The 21,653-nt window shown below is 31.9% G+C and overlaps 1 protein-coding gene and 1 pseudogene across 2 annotated transcripts in view; one reads left to right on the top strand and one right to left on the bottom strand.

Annotated features, from left to right (window-relative positions):
• The window catches only part of LOC114322509 (DEAD-box ATP-dependent RNA helicase 46), a 112,641-nt gene extending 109,958 nt beyond the window's left edge, over positions 1-2,683 (top strand). Inside the window, exon 5 of the mRNA XM_082892286.1 lies at positions 130-2,683. Coding sequence (XP_082748412.1) covers positions 130-327 — 198 coding nt within the window. The 3' untranslated portion in view covers positions 328-2,683. The remainder of the gene's footprint in view (positions 1-129) is intronic.
• An 11,037-nt stretch (positions 2,684-13,720) lies between these two features.
• Positions 13,721-17,112, bottom strand: LOC145801308 (calcium-transporting ATPase 12, plasma membrane-type pseudogene; annotated as a pseudogene). The gene has a single exon (XR_014342582.1). The product of XR_014342582.1 is annotated as a calcium-transporting ATPase 12, plasma membrane-type pseudogene (transcript).
• Between the last annotated feature and the right edge of the window lie 4,541 nt (positions 17,113-21,653).

Raw genomic sequence — 21,653 nt, 5'->3', positions numbered from 1 at the left:
AAGAGGATTTGCCAATACTGAAATTTTAATCTTAGTGGAAAATTCAACAGTAAATTTGGTTTGATTTTTCTTTTGTTAAAATCTGCAAGTTCTTGCTTAGTTAAGTATACTGACACATTTATCTTGCAGGGAAGAAGTGCAGATTCATTGTCTCAGTATTTTGGGGATCTAGCTAGGTGTCCTTTTGAACAAGGTTTGGTTTTATTTTCCTCATTTATGTACTTGATTTTCTGTTGCTGTCAAGTAGGGAAGTTCACTACATTTCTTTTCTATTTGATCTACCACATGGATTATGTTAGAGATGTATCTGTATGTAGGTTAGATTAGATGATAGAAGTGAAAATGCTGACATATTTCATTGCACGAGTCTAGTTAATTTGGTTAAAAGCCAAATCTAATTGAAATATTTCTAATAGTGTTACCAAAAAATGTTAATGCCTTAGAGATTTAGGGCTTTAAGTTTATAAGCTACTGCTTGGTTTGTTCACAAGTTGCCGCACTTTATAAGCTACTGTCTTTGTTGGGATGTGCATACGGCTAGGCAAGATTATGTTCTTGTGTGTGTGTGTGTGTGCATATATGTATTAAAAATAACTTTGTACGGCATGCAAAATTGTGCCAGGAAAAGTGTAATGATTTATGGTATGTAAGAAAATGTCGTAAAAGATTATATACGGCATACAAAGTATGTCATAAATATATTAAAAATAGCTAGGTGTCCTTTTGAACAAGGTTTGTTTGCAACCCTACACACAAGGAGACATAATTTTATGGGTCAAAGAAAATTATGAAATAAGCCATAGTTTAGATATCAGAGAAAATCAAACAGGGCATATAAGTTAATGTTATTATAATTGTGGTCAAAGAAATTTGGATTCGAGAGAGAATTCATTACAAGGGTAGAAATAAACAATGCTAATCGAAGAAGCAACATAAATTCAAATTTCAAAGAAAATTGATCTCAATCAGTCAAGACACAAGTTATGGGCCAGATAAAATTACACACAAGGAGAAATAATTTTATGGGTCAGAAAAAATTATGAAACAAGCAACATAATTTAGATATTAGAGAAAATCAATCAAGGCATATAAGTTAATGTTACTATAATTGTGGTCAGAGAAATTTGGATTCCAGAGAGAATTCATTACAAGGGTAGAAATAAACAATGCTAATCAAAAAAGCAACATAAATTCAAATTTCAGAGAAAATTGATCTCAATCAGTCAAGACACAAGTTATGTGCCAGATAAAATTACACACAAGGTGAAATAATTTTTTGGGTCAGAAAAAATTATGAAACAAGCAATATAATTTAGATATTAGAGAAAATCAATCAAGGTATATAAGTTAATGTTACTATAATTGTGGTCAGAGAAATTTGGATTCTAGAGAGAATTCATTACAAGGGCAGAAATAAACCAGTGGTAATCAAAGAAGCAACATAAATTGAAAGTTCAGAGAAAATTGATCTCAATTAGTCAAGGCACATAAGTTATTCCATATAAGATATTGCATTGCAGAGAAAATTGATCAAATCAAGTAAGGCACAAGGAGGGAAACAAACCACTAGTCAGATAAATTTTGGAATTTTACGAAGATTTCAGTAGCAATAGAAATCTAACCTGTCGAGGTGCAAGAGAGTGGACTAGTGTCTTTTGCAGCTATTTGGTCAAGCTTTGTAGGTTCCACTTGGCACATCTTGGGAATTCAGTTGTGTTATTGGCTTCCCAGTCAATGATATTCGTATGTTCACATAGCCAATACTGTGATAGAAATTGAAATAATTAAATTTTGCTAAACACACAAATTTGTAGGTATTATAACTGTAAATTTGAATGGAAATTCTACTTACTGGCAATGCAATGACACACCCTGTAACTTTTTCTGGAGTTTTCTGCAATGTTGTGATAAAATCAATCAATGTTGTTGTGATTGTTTCTGGCCAATCATACTGTTTCATTGATTCAAGAAGTTCGACGTACTTGATAAAAACCCACCCCATTGAATTCCCACTTATTGCAAAAAAGGGGATGAGGCACAAGTACAAGATAACGATGATTGCTACACCTTTGAAGCCAAGTTGGTTGCTTGCCTTTCATTGCTTTGACCAAGGCATTCTTAAGAACAGGACTAGTGAGCCTTATGTCCTTTGGGAATCTTCGCTTTAGGAATGTAGTGTTTGGCTTTTTTGAGTATCTTAGTGACATGGCTCCTTTATTACCTTGCAAACCAAAAATCAAGGTCATGCCATTGGTTGTAAAGGTCAAGTTTTTTTTACTAATTGTGAATGCTTTCGTTTTTTCATTGTAATGTTGGATTATTGCAACTACATAATTAACAGATTTTCCAGACTTCCTTGGATCCATTCTTCCAGTGGTTAGAGCTTAAATCAAATACTAAAATGGAGTCTTTTGAAGTTCTTCAAGTTGGTTTGAATTGAATTTAAGTGTTTGAAAATATGAGACAACAAATGAGAGGTTGAATCGGTATTGAATGCTGTAATGAGCTCTCTTTCTTTGGAATTTAACATGTTTTTTCCTCCTTGAGCTTGAGTCTTTTGAAGTTGGGGTATTCATCTTGATGCTTGTTGCTTCATCACCTGGGACTTGTGTTTTTTGGCAAGGAGTTTGTGATGTTTTGCTGCTTTTTAATCTAAGATCATAAAAAGACTCAGAGAGTTTCTATTTCTTTCGTGGTGTTTCTGGTGTTTTGTTGTTTTTGCGTTTCGCCATTTCTAGACAATGAATACATAATAATGTCAACATTAAATTCCAGAGAAAATTAAACATGTTACAGAAAATTGAACATGTCAGAGAAAATTATAAAACTAAGGTGGCTAAAGAAAATTATAAATGTCAGAGAAAATTATACACTGAAAATTAGATGTCAGAGTACTAATTGTTTTCTTATGGAAAACATCTACCCACATAAAATTTCCATTCCCAGAGAAAATTAACAATGCAACGTAAACATGCCAGAGAGATCAACAAGTGAGAAAAGTAATATGGCTAGAGAAAATTATAAATTGCAAAGGAACTTAGACATAGATAAGAGAATACTAAGTGTTTTCGTGTGGAATACATGTTGCCACAACTAATTTCCATTTCCAGAGAAAATAAACAAAGCAAAATAAACATGATAGAGAAATTTTCAAAATTTGTTAAAAATTACATATAGATGTAAAATATAGCCAGAGAAAATTCAAGAAAGAAACATAAATCTAGCAAATACAGAAAATGAAAATGTCGGAGAAAATTATACATCCCAGAGAAAATTTTCATTCTATAATATTAAAATGCCAAAGAAATTTCAATACACAGCCAGAGAAATTTAAACATGACAGAAACAAACAAGAGAGAAAAGTGATGTGGCCTGAGAAAATTATAAATACTAAAGAAACTTAGACATAAACAAGAGAGTAATATTACATATAGGTGTAAAATATAGTAAGAGAAAATTAAAATATATATATATATATATATATAAATTTAGCAATCACATAAAATGAAAATGCCTGAGAAAATTTCACATTCCAGAGAAAATAAATATGCCAGAGAAATTTACAAAGTAGATAAATTTACACAGTAAAGAAATTTGAATGAAATTAACCATGCCAGAGAAAATGGGGGAATAAACAGAAACAAATGGGAATAAATATGCCAGAGAAAATTTAAAGAAGAAACATGTATTAGGCAAATACCAGAGAAATTCAAATGCAAGAGAAATTTACAGATAAAATCACACAAACATCTTCAAGAATAAGTTTAAAACTCAGAGAAATAACATTTTTTAAATTCATGTAGTCTTTTATTACAAAATTGAAACCCTAATTAATAGAAGGTTAATATAATATGCAATTAAATGTGTTTCCAGAAAAAAACTCATTGGATTGTAGAAACTTACCAGAGTGAAGATGAAACCCTAATTACAAACTAATATGCCCTGAGATGAAGATGCAATGAGATGACGATGAATTAAGATGAGGATAAACAATGAAAATGGGTCAGCAAAATTTGTGAGGAAGGAATGTAAAAGATTTTCGCAGAAGATAATGAAACCCTAATGTTGATAGTGAAACCCTAATTCTCCTGTTCTCTTACTTGTGAAGATGGTTGGATGTTTGGAATGTAACTTAGTCATTTGTGAAGGGTATTTTGGTCCAAGAAAGAATTAAAAATGCGCGCGTTCTAGTTGAGGGACCTGATGCATCATCTTTTTTTTTTGGTATCCTTTATCCTCTAAATTACTATTATTAGGAACCTTAAAAAAAATTCCCCCCTTTTAAATTAATGATTTTAATTTGATATACTTTTTTATAAGCTCAATATTTAATAGGTTAATGAGTGAATAAAATTTAAATATTTAATTTACTAAAAGTGTCAATGTCATATAAATCACTATTCTCTGTAATCCAAACCCAAACATAAAATTAGACATCTTTAATTCTGTTTCGTGGATAGTGATTCTTGCAATTATTTTTTTGGATGTATTTGATTTTGTGAAATGTTTTTCTACCACCCTCAACTAAAATTCGGTATTTGTAAGTGATCTCTCAACTAGTTTTTCTAGACGTATTTGATTTTGTGAAATGTCTTCTCTACCTCCTCAATTAAAATTAGGTATTTGTAAATCAACTTCCTTGAAAGTAATTTAATTTTAGGGTTAATTTCATTTTTATCCATTAATTTTTTTAAAAAAAATTATATTTATCCCTAAATTATCAATTTCAATTATTTAGTTTTTAAAATTTCTGATTTACTCATGTAGTGTAATTTGAGATAGTTGTCCAAATCAATAAATGTTAAAGCCTAATATGGTAGGCAAAAAAGTCATTTCAAAATTTGAACAATTTAAGTCCGGACACCAGGGATTCTTCCCTCGGTGTTCTTTCTTTCTTTTTTTTTAATTTAATACTTGAGAGCATGAAAAAAGTGTGAAAAATATTTATTAAAAATAAAAAAATATACAAATTTAAATGCGTTTGTTTGACATGAGAGTGGTGAAAAGACTAAGAAATTGAATAATTCATATCTGTATGTTAACTTCAAAGTAGCGAGCTCTTATTGGACTTCCTAATTTTCATACAATCTCATAAAATTTCTATAGTAACCAAATGCATTTAATTAAGAACGTAAAAATGTCTTTCATTTTCTATCATATTTATCAATCTAATCAAACAAACAAACAAACAAACAATTTTAATCTACATTATGTATTTGGATAATAAAAAATGAGCAATACTAGGTATTATGAAAAATATTTTATGAAAATGATCATGAGAGATTTTTGACGCTTAGATTATATATACAATAAGTTACAAAGTGTAATATAAGGATGGAGATTCTTTCGTGATCATTTTCATGAAGCATTTTTCATAATGCCTAACATTTTCCATAAAGGATTCTTGAAGGAATAATTGAAACATTCTCTGCTAGTTAAAATATTGGAATATTTGAGTGACATAAACTAAGGTAGGCATTTCCTGCCTATTTCCTCAAAAGATGGATAGAGAAAAATGTGTACCCATCCTTTTGGGTCGAATGAGATAGAAAGTATTCTTATTCCCAACATATTTTATAGCAAAAAAATTATTCTTACAAAAAATTCATACAAAATAATGCAATGGTGATATTTTTGCAATGACAATCATTTGGTGAGTTCATTGCTTTGAAGTGATAATCTCATAATACAATCATGTCGTTTTGTATAAATTTTTTGTATGTAATTTTCAATAAATATTTATATAGTATTACCCAATGTAAAAAATGGAAAGAGAGAGATAAAAGTGTGCCTATATTCTTGTGTTGCAAGCACAAGAATGGAGGTATTTTTAGGGGGTTCATTTTCCACTTCCTAGGAAATTCATTGCACACCTTTAATTTTTGTGACTCATGAAATTCTCTCTTTTTTGGGCCTCAATTGGTGTTAACTTGAGCAAGGGCTTTCAGTGAGTGGAAAAATACTAGACTGTTGAGTATATGTGTCATTGAATAAAAATTAATAATTTCGAGAATCATTCCATGATTAGATGGGATAAAGTATTTTGTTGCATACATTTCCTCGAAGGTGACCAAAATTATTTTATGCAAACACGTTTGTTTGGTTTCTTGGAAAGTCTAGTCTAACATTTTCTTTTCATTCTTACTTAAATTCGTTAATATTTTCATAGCATAAGAAAAGAAGAAAAAAAAAAGAAAAAGTGATCCTTTTTTCTGAAACGGACCATGGAACTTTGGTTTGCTTTCATAGAGAATCTTGTTTGCATGTGGCTCGGGATGAGATTAGGTATTTCTAACCTAATTTATTAAAACAATTGTGTTAGGAACACTTTTATTTTACATTTTTAAATGCACCGACTCTAAGCGAACTCTTCTCCTAGTTTAAAACTCGTTTGACAATTTGAAATTTTAGTCAAAAAGTTAGTATAAATTGTCACATACTCTTTATTTTTCTACATATCTTTTCGTAAAAAATCTAAAATAACTTGTTTCCAAACAGAGTCTCGAAGTAAAAATATTAAAAGTACTCACATATATATATATATATATATAAAATCAAGAAGGACTATAGGTCTATGAGCCCTACCACAAACTTTTTTTATCAAACCAATTCAAGAAAATTTAACTGGGGATTTAGGTCCAATAATAATATCACATTATCATAATCTGTTAATTGACCTACTAGTAGACTAAAAAAAAAATAAAAAAATTGTGCCTAGCAGCGGTTGTCCGCCCCGGACATCCAAAGTGTATAGGATATATATACAGTTTCATATTCCTAAAAAATAAAAAAATTATAAAAAAAAATGAAGCGTGCAGCAGCCGGTTGTTTGGCAGGATGTTTGGTCGGATGACAGACAAGATGTCTGGTCAATAAATGATTAAATATTATATACCATGTGAACAGTGTATCGCTACATGTAGTGATATACTATAGCAAAGTTAATTGAAAGTTAGTTTAGAAATAATTTGTTGAGAGTGATGGAGTAAGAATTTTATAATTTGTTAACTATATTTAATCAAAATTTACATTTGTTGAGACTGATGTGGATACTCTTAGATTATGATTTGTTAAAAAGTGTATTTTCTAAGTTGAGCCCAAAACTCATCAAATTTAAAATAATTTGAATTCAGATTAAAATTTTGAATTTAATTTAAAAATTGAAAAATGAGTCAGTCCCCCAGTTTTGGAGATCCCCACGACTCTCAAAATGATCTAATCCATTCATGTGTTGTTGTTGTTATTTTTATTTTTATTTTTTTTTCTATCTCTCTTACATGAATGATCCAGATCATTTTAGAAATCATAGAGATCTAAATTTGGGGGTCTCAATCATTACTATTATTAATTTATCACTTTCTCAAAAACTTTTTTTGGGTGAAGCGGTTGGTTTCTAGTCCAATTAGGATGGTTAAGATGATCAATAATGCTTGAGACCACTAAAAGTGGTGCTCTAAAAGCACCACTAGTGATGTGGCAATGAACGGGACCCACTGCTTGTATCTTGTGTTTTTTTTTTTTTTTTTGGTTAAAGTGCTTACCAACTCATTAGTGGTGCTTTAGAGCACCACTTTTAGTGGGATGTATCATTACCCTAAGATGATTGGAGTCCTGTAACTTTTATCTTCATGCACATTAAAGTCATTCAAAAATAAATAAATAAATCAAATTTAAAAAATCAAATTATCATGATAATCTTAACTACATAATTTTATCATATTTGTTTTCTTAAAAAAGTGATGTTATAATTTTTAATTTATATTTTACACTCATTTTTTACAAATATCATGAAATTATTAGATTGATATGAAAATCATAATCACATAATTTTATTATAATTATTCTTAAAAAAACAAGTAGTATATATTTAAAATAATTGTCATCTATTTTTTCAAAAATAAATATAAGAATATTTATAATTACAATTATCCCATCAATCAATTTTTCATTCTAGATGATCTACACAGAGAGGTAAAAGATGAAATAAAGATCCTCTATTCAAATCATTCCTGTTTTTTAATTTATTTTATTTTTATGATACCAGCATATGCACCTGTACTACAATGTGAAACATTATTATAAAATTTTGTAACATTAATCACAAAATGCGTAAATTCGCCATAAATTAATATAACAAAAAAAAGTCGTAATCAAGTTATAAACTTTTGTAGTATCAATCACAAAATTTTAAATATTTTATTATATCAATTTATGATGAGATTGCATATTTTGTAACTAATATTATAAAATTTTATGATAAAATTATATATTTGTTGGTAGGGTGTAGCATTTCCCTACCATAATATTAGAGACAAACATCATTGTTGTGATAAAGAGGTGACTTTAAACAAAGGACATGAGAGGGTCCGAAGTTCATCTTAGGGGGCCCTTTTTTGATCCACAAAATCTGGACTGGGCAGTTTCAGTAAACTACTTTGTTTTTGGAATTGGGTCAGCCCGAAACCAAATGTGGAAAGCAAAAACTCAACCCTACACACAGTGATGCTTTTGCTTTGTACCCTTCTTTCAAACCCTAGGCCTAAATCACACGCGCTTACTATTATTCAGCTTCAGACAGTACAATTCTATCAACATAGTCCCTACACTCAGTTCAGGTCTCTCTCTCTCTCTCTCTCTCTCTCTCTCTCTCTCTCTCTCTCTCTCTATATATATATATTTTATATGTTTAGATAGATACACATGGACTCACACTTTTGAGAGTTCTTCAAATATGTCATAATATTTCAATTTTTATTTGTAAATTTTGATTTGTTTGATGAAATATGGGTCGAAAGGAACCTTATTTAATAAATCTCAAAAGATGTCTGATGTTTTCAATGAATTAGGAAAGGAAAAGTCAAAAGTGCTCTAAATTAAATTATTGTTTTTCAATGTGTGGAGGCCACTGTTATTTGTCCAATAATCTTGAATATTCTTGCAAATCTAGTGTGTTATTTAATTTAACCGAGCATATAACCTTTGATAGAGCTGAAGAATGAAAAAATTTAATGTAGTTGACAACATTTAAATGGAACACATGACTTAATTTGGTTTGATTATATTTTGGGCTGTGGCCATCATGATAGGATGATTGCAATTTATGTGCAACAATGCTATGATCACCACATTTGTGTGTCTCAAGTTGTTTACTATCTCATGATTGCATTAGTAATAGATACGAGTGATAAGACTCATTACACCAATACAATTGTGATACATGAGATGGTAAATATCTTTTCGTATGCAAATATAGGCATCATAGCATTATTGTCTCACCTTGATTGGTTGAATCCCAATAGATGCTTGCTTTGGGACAATCATGAGCTGCAACTCTTTAACTATAAAATTTCAGACAAAAAATGATTTTAGAAGTTTTGTGTTGATGGTTCACCCAGTAAAGGTGAATTTGGGGTAGAAATATATTCACAAAAAGGTTTTTGGATAACCCAGGTTTATCTTAGATATTTTACCCCACATTGCACTGTACAATGATTGGTCTTTGGGCTTTGCCTATTTAAGACCCCATGCTAAAATCTTATGGTTATGTGGCATTTTAAGTCGAGCACACTCTCTGGAATGATGTAGCAATGACAAATTTTCAATTATAGATTTACCTTATTTAACTTGCAGAGGATGTAGTTAGTGTAGCAGGGGATGATATGAAATGAGATGAATTATTTAGAAATCTCACGAGCATATTAAATTGTATGAAGCATGTTGTGTGTTATATATATATCTTATATGGCCTTGTAAGTTGCATCCATGTCATGTTTTTTGGGAGGTTTCATCTGAACTTGTTAACAAATCATACTTGTCAAACCTTGCACATTGCTTGTGGCAGTTTTGTGAATTTTGGTTGAATCTAGCACAGTTATTGTTTAATCCCAAATACTTATTCAAAAAGCAAGTAATTTGATGTTATTAATACAAATATTAATTAATGTAATGTTGACCAATATGCACCTAGGCTTCTTAACTGTTGTATTTAGAAGGAGAAACAACACAAGAACTAGATTACGTAAATTCAGCACAAATTGAAATATGGTTTTGATTTTAGTTGCTTAGCTTTATAAAGGGGTCAACATAAAATTAGCGAGTTGGATATTTGCGATGATCAACTAGAGATGAGGAGGTAGCCATGTGTGAAGGGAAAGGCTAGTGTGCACGCACACACACACAAAGAGATGGCAGATAGGGCAGCCACTTGAGTTTGTTACAAACTTGATCAAAACTATCTTTTTTTTCTTACAAAGTAGATGTGTTGGCTATTATTTATAGTTGTATTTGCAATTTTTGGAGACCAAGCAAACAATATAGAGATGCCACCAAAGATGTAGCCAAGGCTAGGCCTTGGTTGGCCAAGCCCCCCTATTTTTAAAAATCCATATAACCATAGTATATATGTCAACCACTTTTAGATTTGCAGTGTTGGTTGAGTGGTAGAATAGTATATATAAACCAAAAAGCAAAAAGTCCCCAAAAAAATTCTATCTACATGTGAGCCAATAAGTCAATGGCAACATCATTAGATTACTTATAAAAAAAAATAAAACATCATTAGATTATAATTGAAAGAACAAAAAGGTACTATCTTTTTATTTAGGTACATCGGACAACAAAAGGTACTATCAAACTCTCTTTCTATATGTATAATGTTAAAAATTTATGATGTGACATCTTCTCTTAAAAAGTGAAGACTTGTCTCTTCTCTCGCACAAATTGCGGCTTGCACAGTCTTATTGCTCAGTGCCTCTGGGGAACAACAACAAAAATAAATGAATTTCATGATAAGAAAGAACGTCAGGTACCATTTTGATAGACGACTAAGTGGCTATATATTTAAAAAATTATTTCTTTTGTTTATCCTCTAGCATATTTGGTTATTCTGAATATTTTGTCCGATATATTTTAATGCATTACAAATTAGGGTATAAAAAATGTAAATTAGCTTATATTATTTGTCTAAATTGATAATGTTTGGCCCCCTTGGAATAAAATCTTGGTTTTGTCCCTAGATGTCACATGTCCAATGGATCACATGGTGAAATTCCCTTCTCTGAATTCTGAACTGCCAGGTCAAGATGGATACACCACTGTACCTCGATAGGTTGAGATAGAGACATGGTCTTCAACTTGACAATCCTTACTCTTAGCCATCAAACCACATAATCCCCACATAGTTAAAACCATAAAAAAGTTCAGAGACCGCAATATCACATACAGAGCTTTGAGGTGCTTCACTAGTCATGCCAATTGACCCAGATAGATGCTAGTTTGAGTATGAGAGGGAGCTCTTTATTAGTGTCACTCCTCTTGAGCTCAAGATGGTCACCTCCACTTTGACCTTGAGATTCCATACCGTTTCAATATAAGATGTGGAAGCCTTTGGCCTTTAGTAGCATTGTCTTTGAGAATGTCACCCTTGAGGGACTATGGCACTTTACCTTGTGTGGCCTACAAGCTTCAATTTGAAGGCTATGTAATTTAGGCTAACAGGGCTTCTTTTTTTTTTTTTGGGGGGGGGAAATAATGCTAACAGGGTCAATGTTGCTAAAATGTAGATTTTAGCTAATTTAACACCTTCAAAGTCTTTCTTGGTAGTATAACTCCTTAAACCAATGTATAACTATGAGAATTAGAAACATGTGATGATGAGCAATAGGTGCTTATATTTCGACTTATACTCTTTTTGAAGTGATAATTTTCTTTTGCTTGAGAATGTTGTCTTTTAATTTTCTTATAATTTTTTTTTTTTCCTGTTTTTGTTCAAAATATTTGATGTTTATTGCAAAGCTAGTTGAGCTAAGATTTTGAGTGTTATTTGTTCTTTGAGTCTTGCAATTTTAAATGAATTTCCATTTATGCTTTAGCTGAGTAACAAAGCTTCTGACTTGTTATTGTAATTCTCAATAGCCAAAAATAAAAAATTGAAGTCTAAAGAGAGAGAAATGGTTTTTGACATTACTAAAATGGTTTCTGGTGGTTTTTTGAGTTGGCATTACCTTCTTCTAAACAGGAGATCTTTTTTTGATAAGTTTCTCAAGGGTGGAAATAAAAAATTTGAAAATCTGCTTTTAAACAAATATTGTATGTACTAGAATGATATGTTGCTCTGTTTGGGTCTGGTGATGTTGTTGTATGGAAGTACAAAGGATTATGCAAGACAATCCTATGCAAGCATGTCATTGGTTAAGAACCATCAAGATGAAAAAGAAATTTATAAATTTGTAGGAATAGATGGTTCTCCATTTTTTTAAAAAAATTCCTGAAAACAACCCATTTTATGGAAACAATTTTAAGGTATTTTTTGAGTTTTCAAAACTTTGTAATTTCTATTTGTAATTTATAAAATTTGAAAAAATACAAGTCCCTAATTGCCTAAAAGAAGATGCCACCTGTGTCAATGGTCTGAGAAGCATGGACGCGGATACACGATACAACACGGGCATGCGAGACAATATAGACATGTCAACACGTCAATTTTCCAAAAATGCAAGACATGACACATGAGGGATACACACAATATATGATTTTATACATTTATTCTATGTCATTTACATGAATATTTCATAAAAGATAATACAAAATGTGACATAAAACTAATTCCTAAAGTTTAGAGGAGGAGGGATTTATAGGTATAATTCTATGTTGTTTTTCTTTGATCATTGTATCTTAAAAGTTATTTTGTTTAAACTTATAATCACCATGTTTAGTTCCAAAAAATTAAGTCCAATTTTCAAAAAATTGATTTTTTTTTTTTTTTTGTTTTCTATGTTTTTTTTTAATGATTTTTTTTTTATAATATTTTACTCACATTTTATATTTTAGATACACCTAATCTAAATTCATCAAATACAGAAAATACAAAAAAAAAAAAAAGAAAGAAAAGAAGAAAGTTCAATATTTTTTGTATTTTGTTGTATTAAATGAATTTTTAAAAGATTTTTATATAATTGTTTTTATTTTTTAAGTACATTAAGATTAATTGGATCTAAAAAAAAAAAATTGATTAAAATATTTTTAAAAAATCATTAAAAATACAGAAATAAAAATTAAAAACTCAAAAAACTATTTTTGAAAATTCAAAATCAAACAAGGTGAATGTGTTTTATGTCTGTCTCTAAATGATTGATGTGTGTCCAAAGCGTAACATTTGGATTTGGATCTGTGTCAGACAGATGTTGAGCGTTGGTGTCAGACATGCACACGGAGAAGCACCTTTTTAGTAGTGTTAATGCTTCTTAGTTGGTGGTACATGGAAAGAAGGTTTTTAGTTTTGGGTCTTGAATCCTTCAATTATCAAGAGCTGTCTCCTCCCTCTAGTACTTCTGCTATATTTGTTAGGAAAATGCTATGCTTACAGGATTTTTATACAAAACAAAATTCAAAATTCATGATGTGTCAGTGACATTTTTTAAAATATAAGTCATCCTAATGGATCTTTTGATATGAAATGAAAATCAAAACTTGTCACATCATTCTGTATTACTTTTATGTATAATTTGTGTATTTGTATAGCACTGATCTATTCATTTAGACACCCACGTAAATATGTATGTGTGTGTGTGTGTAGCATCCAATGAGTTTAGCCCCCTGTGGATGATTGCTGGGTGCACCACTCGAATGCATGAGCAATCACCTTGAAGTGTTGTGTAATGGAAGTTGTGTTATGAATTGATTAATTGCATGATGAGAAAAGCAAATCACAAATACAGACCGAGGCAAGAAAATGAAAATCCTTGAAGTTTATTTAAGACCCAAAGCTATGGTCCCTTGCAGTTTATCAATATTTACAAGAACTGAAGGTTCGCAAACCTCTAATATGAAATACTGAAGTACTGTGAATCACCTAGTAAATCCTACTGGAATTGAAAACAAAATACGATTTTTGATCCGATACCTGACTTGATCATTTGTTTTATGTCACAGAAGATCTATGTGTGGGGAGGCTGAGAAACTGTTTACTTGATACTGGAATGAACTTGACAAGCCAGCCTATTGGCCAAGACATTGCAGCAATCACAATGCACGCGACCCATTGCCCCCAATTCAGACTCTCAGTATCGGCAAATTTCTTTAGAAACTCCACCATGACCACTTGAAGGACTACTGTCATCCCAATAATGCCTAGAAAAAGTTTGTTCTTAACTATCCCCTTAAATATATTCTTCTCCTCCATCTTCCTTGCATTGAACTCGTTAAAAACTTGGCACAGGACGAAACTATTGAACACGAGTGTGTCCTTGACGTTCTTGTTCACGCCAAAGATTGTGCTTCCCTTGAACTCTAGGATCAGCAAAACAGTTATTTGATACAAGGCCTGAGCAATGAGGTTCCTCCACATGATCTTTGTTATAAGCGGTTCAGTTCGACCCACCGGTTGCTTTGTCATTAGATCATTAGTCGGTTGCTCGGTGGCCAGTGCTAAGGCCCCCAAAGTATCCATTATGAGGTTCACCCACAGTAGCTGGACTGCTGTTAGCGGAACTTCACCAGACGATATTGCTGCGACGAAGTTGATGACAAGGGCAGCCACATTGACAATGAGTTGAAATTGGATGAACTTTTGAATGTTGTTGTATACACACCGACCCCACTTCAAAACTGTCACCACCGAGGTAAAATTGTCGTCTAAGATGACTATATCCGAGCTCTCTTTTGCCACTTCTGTGCCTTGAATTCCCATTGAAAGTCCGATATCTGCTTCTTTCAGTGCAGGTGCATCGTTTGTTCCATCCCCTGTGACCGCTACCACATGTCCTTTCCGCTTCAAGCACTTTACCATCAGAAGCTTGTCAGATGGGGACGATCTAGCCATTACGCGGATTGTGTTTATCTTTTCCATTCTCTCTTCGTCCGAGTAATTTCTGAATGTCACTCCTTCGACCACTGCATTGTTCAAATCCTCATCGGGTTTGACAATCCCAGATTCGATTGCTATAGCTTTTGCAGTGAAGATGTTGTCTCCCGTAATCATTTTAACATCAACTCCGGCATCTCTGCAAGCTTGTACTGCTGCCCTGACGCCTGGTCGACTAGGGTCCTTTAAACCGACAAGCCCTAACAAGGTAAGTCCAGTTTCTTCAATCTTTCTGCTGACCTCTACACTTTCATCTGTAACTTCTTTGTAACCAAAGGCGATGCATCGCAAGCTTTTAGCTGCCATATCTTTAATAATCATTTCAAACTGCGTTCTTTCTTCATCATTCATGGGTATATTATTCCCATTTTTGGTGTAATAATTTGAGCACATTGACAGAATCATCTCCGCAGCCCCTTTCCAATGCGCGTGAATTTTTTTTCCATTCATCCTAGTCAAAACCCCACTTCGTTTCTTCTCTGAGTTGAAAGCTTCTACTTGAAGAATTTCATGACCTTGCTTCAGCTCATCAATATCCATAGCCAAATCAAACACGACCCAGGAGAGGATTGCTGACTCAGTAGGGCTTCCAGATATTTCAGGTATTGATGTGGATAACTGTCTATAGACTTCGCCAGTTGTATTTAAACCGACACCTTCATGTAGCATTTCAAGAACATTAGGGGCTATTTTTAATGATGCTTTGTCTGTCATTACCTCTTTTCCAAGCCAAAATTCTGTTACCTTCATTTGGTTTAATGTAAGTGTGCCGGTTTTGTCTGTGCAGATAGTGGTGGCCGAACCCATTGTCTCGCAAGCAGAGAGTTTCCGAACCATGGAATTCTCAACCATCATCCTCTTCATTGAATAAGCCAAAGTTAGAGTCACAGCCAAAGGCAAACCTTCTGGGATCGCCACCACAACAATCGTAACTGCCGCAGCAACAATACGCACAACGGCATTCATGACATCATTCGCTTTAGTCTTGCCGTAGTTGAATTCTCGGTTCCCGTGCTTATCTTCAGTGTTTCCTGTGAAGTACCGGATGAGCAAAACTACGAGAACAAGGAAAGCCACCACTAAACCGACCTTTCCGATATAAGATGTCAGTTTGTTAAGCCGAGCTTGTAATGGTGTTTGCTCATCTGAGTCACGGCTTATCGAGCTCATCATTACACCCCATGCTGTATTCAAGCCTACCGAAGTAACAAGCATGTGACCGTACCCATCTGTCACCTTGGTACCGGAGAGCAAGAATGGATTATCGGTTTCATTTACTTCGACGTAATCACTCTCCCCTGTCATGCTTGATTCATCCACTTTCAATGAGTGTCCATCCAAGAACAACCCGTCTGCCGGAACTTGATCACCAATCTTTAGACACACAATGTCACCCACTACGACTTCAAAAATCGATATGGGTTGTCTGTGGCCTTTTCTCACCACTTCCACTTTCATCAGGTTACTGCTCTCATCGGAAAGCTTGTCAAACTGTCTGCTCTGCTTGAAGTTACTGATGGCAGAAACCACCACGACTAGAATGACAGCAACGATAATGCTCCCCCCATCGTACCACCCTTCTGTGGGACCGTGCTGTTTGATTCCGAACCCGAGAGAGAACACCGCACATACCAGAAGTATAATGATGGTGGTGTCTTTGAATGCTTCAAAGACAAAACTGAGAAAGCTCTTTGCTGGTGGTTTCTCGTACGTGTTCGAACCAAACACATCGATTCTGTGCTTAATATCACTCTCCTTGGCAGTGATACCAACATTCATGTCGGTTTCAAGAATTGCCGCAACCTCTTTTACCCCTCCATATTGACAGAGACTGTTAAAGTTCTTCTCTCTCACCATCTCGGAGAGTGCTTTCTGATCAATATCAAATAAGCATACGTGATCGTGATTGTCATCAACATCATCAATGGCTTGAATATCAATTGCAACGTAAGACGGGCCGGGCGAGAACCTCGGAAGGAATTGGGTGTTCTTTCCATTGGCAATGACTTTCTTGGCCAAAGAAACAACAAAATAGATGACTCTGAAGGTCTTTCGCAATCGCTTGTTGGGTTTTCGAACTGAGTGAGCTTTGTCGAGAAACATGATGGTATCGCTGGATTTTCGAGATTGCAGAGGCATGGTTGATGAAGAAGAAGAAGAAGCTATGAAACTATAATCTAAGCTGTAGAGATGATTTTATAGTATAGTAACGGAAACTTGGGACTGAGGTAGCTTGCTGTGATAGACCTGGAACGCGGAGCGTTAGTTTTATGAGGAAGTTCCCTGTAATTTCCTTTCCTCGGCATAATTGAGGAGTTGTTGGCAGTGAAATTGTGTGGAAACAGCTCATGAGGTGGCAATGTCAATTTTGTAAACAAAATTCAATTGTTATAGAGACTTCACAAATATATAACCCCTACGATCCCTACTCTCATCTCAACCACTCATAATGTGGGGTCCACACATACATGAGTGGACCTCACATACATTAAGGGTCAAGAATAAATTCGGGGTCATGAAATCCCTAAAAAAGGGATCCCAAACATTTTTGAATAAAATTATCTTCATAAAATTTTGTTTTACATTAAAAGGATCATATTGAGTCATATCATTGTGAATAAAAATTTAATAGAGTGATGTTAAAGATCCTAAATAATTTATTAAATTTTTTACATGAGTGTGAAATTCACACACATATAGATTTGTGTGGATCTTACACCCATATAAAAAGTTTGATAAAAAAATTTAATAAATTATTTAGATCTATAACATTTTCCAAATTTTATATGAACACATATCGGAGAAGTCAATTAGTACACGTGATGCTTCCACTTAGATGGTTATTGACTTGGACAATAGGGTCAATTTCTTTAATGTTGGTATTTTGGCAAGATGTGTCAATTGATAATGGTGATTCTACTTATTCTATTATTTTATTTCTTTATATTTTTCATATGAGTTTTTTTTTTTCTCAATTTTATTCATGTGTGAAATTATTTTTAAGGATAAGACATTAAAATTAAATATATTTTGTTATCTCCTTACACCCTTTGGTCTTCAATCCCTACTCTTTTTTCTTTCTTAATTTTTCTTCTCTCTTACACATCTCTTTTCAAAAAGTATGAATCATAGTATTTTGATCATTAAAGAAAGTAATGAATGAAGAAACGGTAGTGAAGAACCATAAAAAAAGTGAAATTATGAGTTTCTTTTTTATTATTATTTATTTGGTAAGTTTTTGTTTCGTTTTTCTGGACTGGTGTTCGACTTTCGTTCGGTGGTTCGAAATTGAACAAAATAAAGTAGTCCGGCATCATATTGTCGAACAAAAAATATAAATCTGGTAATCAACTGCCGAATAAAGGATACATTTCTGGTAACCCCAAACCGAATTTTTTTAATTTGCTCGGCTTCTTATTATCATGTATTTTTAGTTTCATTTTTTTATTTATTTTTATTTATTTTGCCTGGAAGGATTATACTTATACTCATTGCAACAACAAAAGTACTGCAATATTAGTAGATTCTAGTCATGAATTTATTATAGATGAGGTTTGTTAAAAAAAATTTATAAATACGATTTTTTCTTATATTTATTTTGTATTGAGTTTTATTAATAAGTTGACGTATAAATGTATTTATTATCTTTAGATTTTTAAGTAGTCGTGAAACATTAATTAAATGAGCTTTTGACGTTGGGAGAGAAAACTGGATTTGTCATTGTTATAAAGACACAGATACGGGAGGTAATGGCAGAAAACCAAGATTTACACTTGCTTGTGAAAGAAGTGGTTACTATAGAGACAACAGGAAGATCAATATGAAACGATTGAGGTTGACAGGTTCTAAGAAATGTGGATGTTTATTTCTATTAAGGGGAAAAATTGCCTACAAATTATCAAGACGAATTGTGATAAAATGTTTGATTGATGGATGCAAGCAATGAAAGATTTTATGGATACTTTATGGATATTCGTACACTTGATGTTTTTATGAATAATTTTATGAATACTTTTTATGTATGATTTTATGGATGCGTGTTTGATTCATGAATTTTTTTTATGGATGCTTCAAAGAAAAAGTAAATCTTTCAATGTATAGTAACGGGGGCCTAGACAACTCTATTGTAGTTTAGCAACATAACACTAGAGTAATCTTATTTGTATAACAATGTATCACTGAACAAGCACTTCACAACTGGCCCAAATTAATTTCTTGTTATTATTTAATTGGACAGCAACATAATGCTGGGAAAAAAAATATTGTCCGATAACATGACACTGAAGTAATTCAAATTAATTAGTATTGTATTACCGAACAGGCCCACCACAAATTAAAAAATCATTGTTTGAAAGAAAGTGGTTCTGTAAATGTATAGTAACAAAATGCTTGAGAGATCTTTTTTTTCCGGCAGCATAACACTGGAATAATGTAAATTATTTCGCACTGTGTTGCCAAAATTAGCGGTGTAAAGAGATGAAATAATTAATTTAGGATTAGTTTTGATAATATACTGGGAGTGTAATGAGAATTATATTTTTTTTAGTGGTGTAATAAGATGGAGGGTATAAGAAGATTAAATAGTGGTGTAAGTAAAATCACCCATTGATAATTGGTGTGGAATATTGCTCTAAAAACTAGTAATTATCTGTACTTTGTTGAGTGTTGTTTGGAAAGGATGCTAAACTTATTCATAACATAATTAATCAAATCAAATCAAATTATTCTTTATGTTTTAATGGTAGGTTACATAAATTATTTTTTGTCATTCCATTCGATCAAGGATTATATTATCAGTGAAATTAAATAATTTTGTCATATTGTTTTATTGTTGCATTCTAATTTAGTTTAGATTTTTCCTTTTATTTAACATTTTTATTTATGGTGATCATATCACTTTTTATTAGTGGTGCATCTACAGATTTTTGTTATACGTGATCAAACCATGATTACTTTGTTTATTTGTTTCTCTCTCTCTTTTTTTTTCTTTTTTTTTCTTTTTTTTTTTTTTAATTGGTGCTATTACCACCATTATACATATACATTAATTTATTCCTAACTCAATTGATTTGCAAAAATGCTAGTAATATATTTGCCCTGGTGTAAGGATATATGCACTTTGCTCTATAGTGTGAAAAGTCTAAAGTTTAGAATAAAGTGAAACGCAAATTGAGAAAAGAAAATGAAAAGTAAATTCTTTCCTTGCTCCTCTCAATTTTTATTCAATTCAAATCTATTTAATGGAATATAAAATACATATTTTATTTAAATTTTTAGCTTATCTTATCCAAAAGAGAAGAAAAGTTGTTTTTGTGTTAAAAAAGTGAAATGACATCCACATACATTCTATTTTTATTTAACACTCCACTTTTATTTCTAGGGTGTGTATATCATTTATTTTTAAAATGTTTAATTTGAATTGTGAATTTATATAATTTGATATTTTATCCCTTTTAACCATGGACTATTTGCCACTCTACTCCATCAATTACAAATTGTTATATTTTGCTTCACTAATCTTTTAATTTCTTTCAATTTTAACATTGTGTTAACATTCTATTATGAAAAGAGGACGGAAAAGTGGCATGTGAACAATACATGCCAATTTTATGATTAAAATGGTCATTCAAGAATTGATTTATTTATATATATGTTAAAAGAATAATACTAGGGTTCATGAAAAAAATATCATGAAATATTTCATGAAGTGTGTGATGTTTTCTTATATGTGAAATCTAATGGTGGAGAATCTTTTATGATCATTTTCATGATACCTAATATTACTCGTGTGAAAATATGTATATATCTTCCCCTCTCCTGTGAAGAAATATGTTAAAGAAAATATATGTACATGCTGCTTTTATTATTAGAGAGCAAAATATATATACATATAAATAGCTTTTGAAATAACATTTTAGTCATAAAATTGGCATGCATAATATATACATAACATTTTTTCATCATGTTTTTATGATAAAATGTTGAAATTGGAACAAATAAGAAGATTAAAAGAGAAAATGTAATAATTTTTAGTTGAGGGGTATAGTTTAATTTGCCCTATATGAACAAAGAGATAAGGTGAATTTTCAATTTTTCATAGTGTTCCATAATAAAGCAGTGCCATGCACTTTCTTTTCTGTACATTCAACTAAACAATTGAAATTTTGTTCAAATGAAAATAAGAAACAAAAACAGAAAACAAAAACCTCTCTCTCTCTCTCTCTCTCTCTCTCTCTCTCTCTCTCTCATATGAAATGCATGTGTTAGTTGAACTGAAATTTCCAAAACATATACTAGATGACTTGGGTTGAGAGAAGTCATTTCATTTATGATACACATGGGAAGACCCCCCATGCATGAGTGATGACTCTCCCACCCAGCTCAGTCTTCAAGTTAGAATATGGAATTCTGTGGCTTTTCTCTCCTTAAAGTCTTTTTCTATATATATTTATCAGATCAAGAGGTTTGACAGCACATAGTTTGATGACATAGAATTGATGTTGTAATGTTATTGCATGGCGTTGATGATGTATTTCACTTTGTGTCATGTCTTCAATCTTGTTTAGATTATTATTAGCCATTTGCTTACCTAACATATATTGGAATTTTATTAAAAATAAAATTAATTATTTCTATTTAATTTGTTTGACCGTTATTAATATTAATATTGGTTTTAAATATTTCGATTACAAAGATATTATTAAGTTTCATTATTATACTTATGTAATGATTAAATGTTATGTATCAATTCTTATAAGATTTTCACTTATATTTATTCTTATGTTTTTCTAAA

Source organism: Camellia sinensis, chromosome 10 (genome assembly GCF_055761805.1).
Source record: "Camellia sinensis isolate YWXY chromosome 10, ASM5576180v1, whole genome shotgun sequence".
NCBI lineage: Eukaryota > Viridiplantae > Streptophyta > Magnoliopsida > Ericales > Theaceae > Camellia > Camellia sinensis.
The sequence above is the reverse complement of the archived record's forward strand: the minus strand, read 5'-3'. Positions and strand labels throughout refer to the sequence as shown.